Source organism: Oryx dammah, unplaced genomic scaffold, assembly GCF_014754425.2.
Source record: "Oryx dammah isolate SB20612 unplaced genomic scaffold, SCBI_Odam_1.1 HiC_scaffold_441, whole genome shotgun sequence".
Taxonomy (NCBI): domain Eukaryota; kingdom Metazoa; phylum Chordata; class Mammalia; order Artiodactyla; family Bovidae; genus Oryx; species Oryx dammah.
The window spans coordinates 1-9,959 of NW_024070603.1; the positions used below are offsets into that span (position 1 = coordinate 1).

At 39.2% G+C, this 9,959-nt stretch overlaps 1 protein-coding gene across 1 annotated transcript; it reads left to right on the forward strand.

Annotated features, from left to right (window-relative positions):
• Positions 1 to 98: 98 nt before the first annotated feature.
• LOC120859285 (olfactory receptor 12D3-like) lies at positions 99 to 1,055 on the forward strand. The gene has a single exon (XM_040235439.1). The coding sequence runs from the start codon at positions 99 to 101 to the stop codon at positions 1,053 to 1,055; it is 957 nt and encodes a 318-aa protein (XP_040091373.1).
• Positions 1,056 to 9,959: the final 8,904 nt, after the last annotated feature.

Consider the following 9,959-nt stretch of genomic DNA (forward strand, 5'->3'; position numbering starts at 1 on the left):
CCTTATATACTTTCAGATGATGAACTTGCTTCATTTAACCCAGACAGTCTACTAGAGCAGCTTTACTAATGCCACTGTTATCACTCCTTCTCAGAGCGATGGAGAACGTTACCACAGTGAATGAGTTTCTCCTGCTGGAACTGACCTCCACTCAGGAGCTGCAGCCTGTTCTCTTTATGACCCTGCTGATTATATACATGATCGATCTGTTTGGAAACGGGTCCATATTAGTGGTTGTCATCTCGGAGCCAAGACTCTACTCCCCTATGTATTTTTTCCTGGGAAATCTTTCTTGTCTGGATATCTGCTATTCTTCAGTGACACTGCCCATACTAATGGCAAACCTCCTCTCTGCTCACAAGGCCGTATCTTTCCTGGGCTGCATCACTCAGCTACACTTCTTCCACTTTCTGGGCTGCACTGAGTCCATCTTGCTGGCCATGATGGGTTTTGACCGCTTTGTGGCCATCTGTTATCCACTTCGCTACACTGTTATCATGAACCTCAAGGTGTGTATTCTCTTGGCAACTGTGTCCTGGATCACCAGCTTCTTCTATGCTCTGATGCATTCTGTCATGACTGCACATCTGAACTTTTGCCACTCTCTGAAACTCAACTACTTCTTCTGCGATGTGAAGCCCCTCTTAGAGTTGGCTTGTGGTGACATTCGGCTCAATCAGTGGCTCATTTTTATTGTCACTGGCAGCTTATCTATGGCAGCTTGCTTTCTCACTTTCCTCTCCTACTTGTATATTATCAGCTTCCTTCTGTTCAAGAACCGGACCTGCTGTGGGCTCCACAAGGCTCTGTCCACATGTGCCTCCCATTTCATGGTCATATCTCTGTTTTATGGAACTGTGGGGCTCACCTACATCCCCCCTGCCTCTGCCACCTCTGTATCACAGGGACGGTATGTGGCTGTCATACACACCACTGTCACCTCACTGCTGAATCCACTGATATACACCCTTAGGAATAAGGAAGTGAAGTTGGCTCTGAGCAGAGTGTTTGGGAGGAAACTGAAGCTGCCTAAAGAAAATCATTGGCAGCACTAGAAAAAAAAATCAAAACTCCATTTTATGTTTATGACATTTATTTCCCATTTTAATACTTTTGATACATTTCTTGAATTTTCTTTTCCTATCAGAAATTTGTTCCATTAATAACTGTGTTCTTCGCATATATGATTCCAATTACTCTTCATTAGTCATTCATTCACTTGAAATATATTTTTGAGCAAGCAGTGTTCAATTTGCAGAGGATAGTACCTTGGAAAAGATCCATGAGTACCTGACATGAGGACATGGATCTTCTTCATTTGAAAAGGTTTGTAAGTACAAGATGAACAAGTTAATGTATATGTTTTTCAGAAGATAAAACACAGAATGAGCAAGAATAAGCATGTGCCAGTGGGCACTCTTTTGTAAGATTGGGTCTATGAAATCTTCTTTAAGAAATGACATTTGAGCAGAATGCCAAAGGAAGTAGGGAAGTGAGTCATGCAAGTATGTGACAGTGAAGCTTTTTATGTAGAAATGACAGAGAATGAAAGAGTATTGGTATAGAGTGTTGTTCCAGTAAGATGTGCCTGGAGCTCAGTGAGTAATGAAGCGGGTGGCAGGAGATAAGGGCAGAAAGTTGATGATAGTCATTCATGGGCATTCTGTTGTTTGGTTGAATGCTTTCAGCACTTACTCTGGGTGATTAGTATGATAGGGGGCATTTGAGGGAAGAACTGACTTGACTTCTGTGGTGAAAGAATCACAATGTTACTGGGTTGAGAACAGAGAGTAGGGGAGCAAGGATGAAGTTAGGATTTCCTTATAATCTTTTGGATGAGAATTGATGGGAGCCTAGACAAGGGTAATAATGGTGGGGATAGGAGAAGCAGTTAGATTCTGGATTTATTTTGAACACTGAACTTTCATTATTTACTAATAGCTGTGTGGTAGGAAGATGAGAGGCATCGAGGATGATCATTAATTTTTATGCACTTATGTTAACACCAAGATATGTCGATAGTGTAGAAAAATCAGGCTATGAACAGAGAAGGGTGTGATTAAGATTTTGATTTGTTTTTCTCACCATAATAATGTTTTTTTAAATTTATTTTTTATTTTACTTTACAATTCTGTATTGGTTTTGCCATACATTGACATGAATCCACCACGGGTGTACATGCGTTCCCAAACCTGAACCCCCCTCCCACCCCCCCTCCCCACAACATCTCTCTGGGTCATCCCCGCGTACCAGCCCCAAGCGTGCCATATCCTGCATCGGACATAGACTGGCAATTCGATTCTTACATGATATTATACATGTTTCAATGCCATTCTCCCAAATCATCTCACCCTCTCCCTCTCCCTCTGAGTCCAAAAGTCCGCTATACACATCTGTGTCTTTTGTTTTGATTGAGTTCTCCTTCCTATTAATCAGGCTTCCCTGATAGCTCAAGACAGTAAGCAATCTGCCTGCAATGAGCGAGACCCGGATCTGATCCCTGGGTCAGGAAGATCCGCTGGAGAAGGGAATGGCTACCTACTCCAGTATTCTTGCCTGGAGAGTTCCATGGGCAGAGGAGCCTGGTGAGCTACAGTCCATAGGTTTACAAAGAGTGAGACACAACTGAAATGACTTAGCAGGGCACACACACACACAAAATTGCCACAAAGGTACAACAGTTTAAGTGTGGTGGTCCACAAGATCTTAGTGATATAAAAATAATCATTAATGTTAAGATAAAGGAAAAATTCTCAAGTATTCTCTTTTGATTTCTTTTCAGAACATGCCAATACAGGCAGACCTCAGAGATACTGTGGGTTTCCAGACCACCACCATAAAGATAATATGACAATAAAGCAAGTCACATGAATACTTGGTTCCCAGTGTGTGTAAAAGTTATATGTACACTCTACTGTAATCTATTAAGTGTACAATAGTATTATGCCTAAAAAACATGTATGTACCTTAATTAAAAATACTTTATTGCTAAAAAAAATGCTAACTATAATCTGAACTCTTCAGTGAGCTGTAGTAATAGCAACAAAGATCACTGATCACAGGTCACCATAAGAAATATAAAGTACTGGAAAATTTTGAAATACTGTGAGAATTACCAATATGTGACAGGTGATTCAAATGCCTTTGGGAAAATGGAGCTGACAGGCTTGCTTAGTTAGACCTTGTGCCAGGTTGTCACAGACCTTCAAGTTTGTAACAACATTACAATTTTGTAACAACAACAAAAAAACACAGTATCCATGGAGTGCAATAAAATAAAACAATAAATCAAAGTATGTAGGTATCTCAAGTAGAAAAATGGTAAAAAATGCTGGATCTCTTTCCTATACTGCCCTTTTGGATCTTGGTCCTGAAAATCCTCAGCCTTGTTAGCTCTCTGGCTCCTTCAGAAGGATTTTTAATACATTGATCAACCTTTTGTTTCCAACCTGAGGGTTATATAAAATAGCGCAACCTACTGTTGCCAAAAGTTTAAGTTTAGCTGTAGCATTTTTTAAAATTAATTAATTAATTTTAATTGGATGCTAATTACTTTACAATATTGTAGTAGCTTTTGCCATGCATTGACATGAATCAGCCATGAGTGTTCGTGTGTCCCCCATCCTGAACCCCTCTCCTACCTCCCTCCCCATCCCATCCCTCAGGGTCATCTCAGTGCATTGGCCCTGAGTGCCCTGTCTCATGCATCGAAACTGGGCTGTAGCATTTTTGATCCCACTTTAGAAGTGAGGTGATTTCTCCCTTTGTAAAACAGCTGAGATGTGCAGCTCTAGATCTGTTCTCACAGCTTTAATAACAGACTATTTCCTTCAAATATGCAGAATTATTCTCTACATCACCACCCCCAACTGGAAATAACTTCTGTCTAATTCAGCTTACTTCTTTTAGTCCACACTGACTGCTCTGCTCTAGGAACCAAATAAGGTCAAGAAATTTTCCTGCTGCTGTCTGGTTCATATCTTAACCTGTACTACTTACTTTATTTTTTTTATTTTTTAATTTTTATTATTATTATTTTTTAAATTTATTTTTTATTTTACTTTACAATTCTGTATTACTTTAAAAAGAGAAATTTGGCAGCTTTTTCTTAACTTTGCAGAAAGGGACTTCCTTTCTTAACATCTTCCTACTCCCTTCTCTTGCCTCCATTGTTTCCTGAATATTTATTTCTATTTTATTGTTTTGGGATTCAGACTTTTTCTAATATTAGTTTTGAAATAAAGTTTGGATTTATGCTTCTTTCTCTCCTTATTTCTTTCAGGAAAGTTTTTAGAAGATAAGAGAGAAACACTACGATTAATCCAACCATATTATTAACACTGTTATTTTTTTTTTTTTTCTCTCGGAGAAGGAGTAAACTGCAGCTCCTTAACACTGTTATTAACACTGACTTAATAACAGCTATATTGGCACTGGATGTTTTATTTGTAGATTTAAATGATTTATATAATAATTTTCATGGCTGAATTTCTGTGAATCTCTTCACCAAGAAAGCTGGCTGAAATTTGTGTGGTAGCAAAATAAATGCAGAATGATTAGAAAAAAATTAATCACTTGATATTATTGTCAATTGATTACTGTGTCTATGATGACATTTTACAGAAAGAGATAAAAAGCAAAACTTTTAAGGTCTTTCCTGGTGGCTCAGAGAAAAAGAATCTGCTTGCCAGTGCAGGAGACACAGATTCAATCCCCAATCCAGGAAAATCCAAATGCTCAGAGCAAGTAATCCCAGGCACACAACTACTGAGCTCTGCTCTAGAGCCCAAGAACCACAACTACTGAGTGCAAGTGCTGAAACTAGTGAAGCTCAAGTGTGGTAGAGCTATTGCTTCACCATAAGAGAAGCTACTGCAATGAGGAAACCCATGTACCGCAACTAGAGAGTGGGCCCCACTCATTGCAACTAGAGAAAATCTCATGCAGCAGTGAAGACCCAAGGCAGACAAAATAAATAAATAAATAAATAAATAAATTTTAAAAAGTAAAACTTTTAGATATTATGGTCTTTTTTTTGAACAATTGCTTCTCTTATTTCTCTAATTGTATGCTATTTAAATTTATGTAGTTATGTAATGAAATTCACATTAACATCATTTAAATACAACAATAAAAACAACAGCAATAATAAAAAATTTCAACATTATCCAGTTATAAGGATTTAATATTATGGAAAATTATAATGGTAGTACTATTTTGTGGAAAATGATAATAATGGTATTTTTCTCCAGGCAACAGTACTGGATTGGGGGTGCCATTACCTTCTCTGAGACAATTTTACAATATACCTTAATTACTAGTAAGATACCTAAAATCCCCAAAGTCTTCATCAGTGCTATTTGGGGAAAAGTAATTGGATTATCAGTATGCTGTGTGTGCTTTTTTAAAGAAATCATATAAACAGGAGGGTTTATAAAGAAGAGGGTTCCTGGTGTTGGGTATGTGTGTTGGACGAGAACAGCAGATTCCAGCCACTCTTCTAGTGGTTCCAAACTTAAGTGGGCACAGATGGTAACACTACAGGAGAAAATTTCACTCCTGTTCACATAATAAGATGAGGGAGAGGCTATTATTTCTTTATAAGGTTAACATTTTTCTTCATGACAACTCCTGGTTGAACCTATACCACAGCAAATCAAATTAAACCAAACTGGGTAAGTGGGGCAAAAATAAGTTGTCTTGAAAAAACAAAGAGACTTCCTATGAGTTTTCTGCAAAGGGAAATCAGCTAAATTAATTCCTCATGAAAGGAGACTAGAAAGATTGATTTAACAATGAACAAATATGTGTTGTGTGCCAGGTACTGTTATAGATGTTCAGAAGACATCATTAAGAGACGATACACTGACTTTGTAAAGATTATATCCAACTAGGGGAGCAGGTAATACACAATAAAGAGAATAAATAAATAACTGATATGGGATTTCAGAAGGTGTTATGTGTCATGGGGAAATGAAAGGAGAGTGAAGGGGGTATGGAGTGTATGAGGGCCCCAATAGAATGATCGGAGTGGGTCTCATTGAATAAATACCATTTGAGGTAAGGTTAAAATGAAGTTAGGGCTTTTGTCAGACAGCTAATCAGAGGGAAGAGCAAAGGGGAAGAGCAAAGAGGCCAGTGTGACTTGACTGATTGAACTCAGGGGAGAAAGGGAGGAAATTAGGCTGGAAGAGTAAAAAGAAAAAGACATTACAGAGCTTGTAGTCTTTCTTAGAATTTGAGTTTATGGAGAATTTCCTGGTGGTCCAGCGGTTAGAACTCCACACTTTCACGCCAAGTGTCCAGGTTCCATCTCTGGTTGGGGGACTAAGATCACACAAGCTGTGTGGTGTGGCAATGAATAAATAAGTTTGAATTTACAATCTGAGCTGACGTGTGTCAGAAGGGTTATAAGAAAAAGCATGATGATGGGAGGTGATTTACGGGTAAGGTTAGAAGCAAGAAGCTGTTAAAATAATACTACAACTGTTAATAATAATAACTGAGACATGACATGGACTCACTTGATAGCTAGAGAAGTGAAAATAAGTGGAGGATTCTGTGCATATGTGTTTCATAACTGATCCAACAACTAGAGTTCAGGGGAATATTGAAGTAAAGGTCTAATGAGGTAGGTTGAAGAGAGACAGGAAAGAATAAGAGTGGAGACCAATTTAAACATTGTTTGTGAGAAACTTTGATGTAAAGATCAGAGAAAATGGACAGTGAAGAAAAACAGAGAGAAAGGAAGACTTTAAAAATTTTTTATGATAAAAGAAATAATAGCCTGTTCCTTTGCTGAAGAGAATGTTACATTAGAGAAAGGAAAAAAATTATGGAAGAGAGAATGGCATTGTGGGAGTGTGCACCTGATTAAGCAAATGGGTATCATTGAAAGCACAAGTAAGAGCTTTGGCTTTAAAAAGGCACAGATTGGACAGGGAGAAAGGCTCATGAGGGAGAAGATATCTGTGTGATTCACATTGTTATATGACAGAAACTAACGTACTATTGGGAAAGGCAATGGCACCCCACTCCAGTACTCTTGCCTGGAAAATCCCATGGACAGAGGAGCCTGGTAGGCTGCAGTCCATGGGGTCACTAAGAGTCAGGCACGACTTAGTGACTTCACTTTCACTTTTCACTTTCATGCATTGGAGAAGGCAATGGCACCCCACTCCAGTACTCTTGCCTGGAAAATCCATGGATGGAGGACCCTGGTAAGTTGCTGTCTATGGGGTCGCACAGAGTCGGACACGACTGAAGTGATTTAGCAGCAGGAGCAGCAACACACCATTATAAAGCAATTATCCTCAAGTAAAAATAAATTAAAAAGAACGTACAATCACTTTCTAATAATATAGACACAAATGATAGTGAGTCTGGAATTTCTTTTCAATTGCTTCAAATTTCTTATAGACAAGGAAGCAAGGTCAGCATTGGACAGTCAATATGGAGAAGAAGGTTGGCTGGAGGTTTGAAATGGTTATCAAAGAGTGTGTGAGGGTGAATGGACTTGACAGTTGTAAATAAGTCCTTGAATACATTGTAACTTTATCAAATAGAAGTTTAATTTCAGCTATGGTGTGAATTTCAAATATAGTTGAATTTCAGCAAGTATTTAGCAAAAATCAATATTAGCATTCTGTGAATGTCAATTCAACAAAGAAATCTCTTGCATCATTGATGAATTCCATTAGGGTTTGATATGTTTATGTTAATAACTAAGACAAAAGTGAATCAAGGAAGTTATATGCCTGGATTTCTCTCATTGGTCAGTGATATTAGTTTCCCTGAAGTACAAAACTTTTGAATACCGGAAGAAATGTTCCTCCATTTTTGTGTTATTCACAATATAATGGCTACAAGTATGACACATTTTTAAGTTTAATCTGCATCATTTCCACCACTTTCTTAAGCCTAGACAATCAAAAAACCATAAACCACACTTAAATTTGTAGAATTTACCAATTCCTTGGCATAAATACTTCCACCATGATCAACCGCAAGCTGTTAATGTGGTTCGCTGAACGTGAATTTGGGAATAAATGAACAGGTCATTTTATGGCATCTCCAACATACAGATACAATAAAAGTGATAAACTCTAAAATGCAGATAATAGGAATATCTAAAATGATTAGGGAGTGATGTTTTGTCTAATTTTGTTGTTTAGTCGCTAAGTTGTGTCTAACTCTTTGTGACCCCATGGACTGCAGCACATCAGGTTTCTGTCCTTCACTGTCTCCTGGAGTTTGCTCAAATTCATGTCTAATGAGTTGGCGATGCTGTCTAATAATTTCATCCTCTGGCACCTGCTTCTTCTTTTGCTTTCAATCTTCCCCAGCATCAGGGTCTTTTCCATTGAGTTGGCTCTTCACATCAGGCGGCTAAAGTACTGGAGCTTCAGCTTTAGCATCAGTCCTTTCAACGAAATCCAGGGTTGATTTTCTTTAGGATCTTGCTGTTTGAAGAGTCATCTCTAGCACTATAATTCAAAAGCAGCAGTTCTTTGGTGCTTAGCATTCTTTATGGTCCAACTCTCACATCCATTATTACTAAAATGTCTGTCAGAGATTAAACCAATTGACAGTCGCGCTCTGGGGAGGAGGGGGATGCTGCAAACAAATAGCATTGTCGTGGGCACACAGTGTCTCAGCCCTGCTGGACCTGTCCCTTCTCATGGCGCACAAACCGCTCCGGCTCTACGGTGCTCAGCTGGGAACCGTCTGAGGCCGGCCCTAGGCTGCGTGCACCTCCCCGGTCTAAGCCGCTCAGGTTTGGCGCTCAGGTAGCCCTCAGAGGCACAGATTCGGTTGGGACTGCGTTTTGTGCCCTTCCCAGGTCCGAGTAGTTCAGGAGTTTGGCGAGCGCGGTCGCTGCGACTAGTCGCCTTTTCTGGAAATAAAAGCAAAAATAAATAAATGGGACCTAATTAAAATTAAAAGCTTCTGCACAACAAAGGAAAATATAAGCAAAGTGAAAAGACAGCCTTCCGAGTGGGAGAAAATAATAGCAAATGAAGCAACTGACAAACAACTAATCTCAAAAATATACAAGCAACTCCTGCAGCTCAATTCCAGAAAAATAAATGACCCAATCAAAAAATGGGCCAAAGAACTAAATAGACATTTCTCCAAAGAAGACATACGGATGGCTAACAAACACATAAAAAGATGCTCAACATCACTCATTATTAGAGAACTGCAAATCAAGACCACAATGAGGTACCACTTCACACCAGTCAGAATGTCTGCGATCCAAAAATCTGCAAGCAATAAATGCTGGAGAGGGTGTGGAGAGAAGGGAACCCTCCTACACTGTTGGTGGGAATGCAAACTAGTACAGCCACTATGGAGAACAGTGTGGAGATTCCTTAAAAAATTGCAAATAGAACTGCCTTATGACCCAGCAATCCCACTGCTGGGCATACACACGGAGGAAACCAGAATTGAAAGAGACACATGTACCCCAATGTTCATCGCAGCACTGTTTATAATAGCCAGGACATGGAAACAACCTAGATGTCCATCAGCAGATGAATGGATAAGAAAGCTGTGGTACATATACACAATGGAGTATTACTCAGCCGTTAAAAAGAATACATTTGAATCAGTTCTGATGAGATGGATGAAACTGGAGCCGATTATACAGAGTGAAGTAAGCCAGAAAGAAAAACACCAATACAGTATACTAACACATATATATGGAATTTAGAAAGATGGCATTGATGACCCTGTATGCAGGACAGCATAAAAGACACAGATGTGTATAGCGGACTTTTGGACTCAGAGGGAGAGGGAGAGGGTGAGATGATTTGGGAGAATGGCATTGAAACATGTATAATATCATGTAAGAATCGAATTGCCAGTCTATGTCCGATGCAGGATACGGCACCCTTGGGGCTGGTACATGGGGATGACCCAGAGAGATGTTGTGGGGAGGGGGGTGGGAGGGGGGT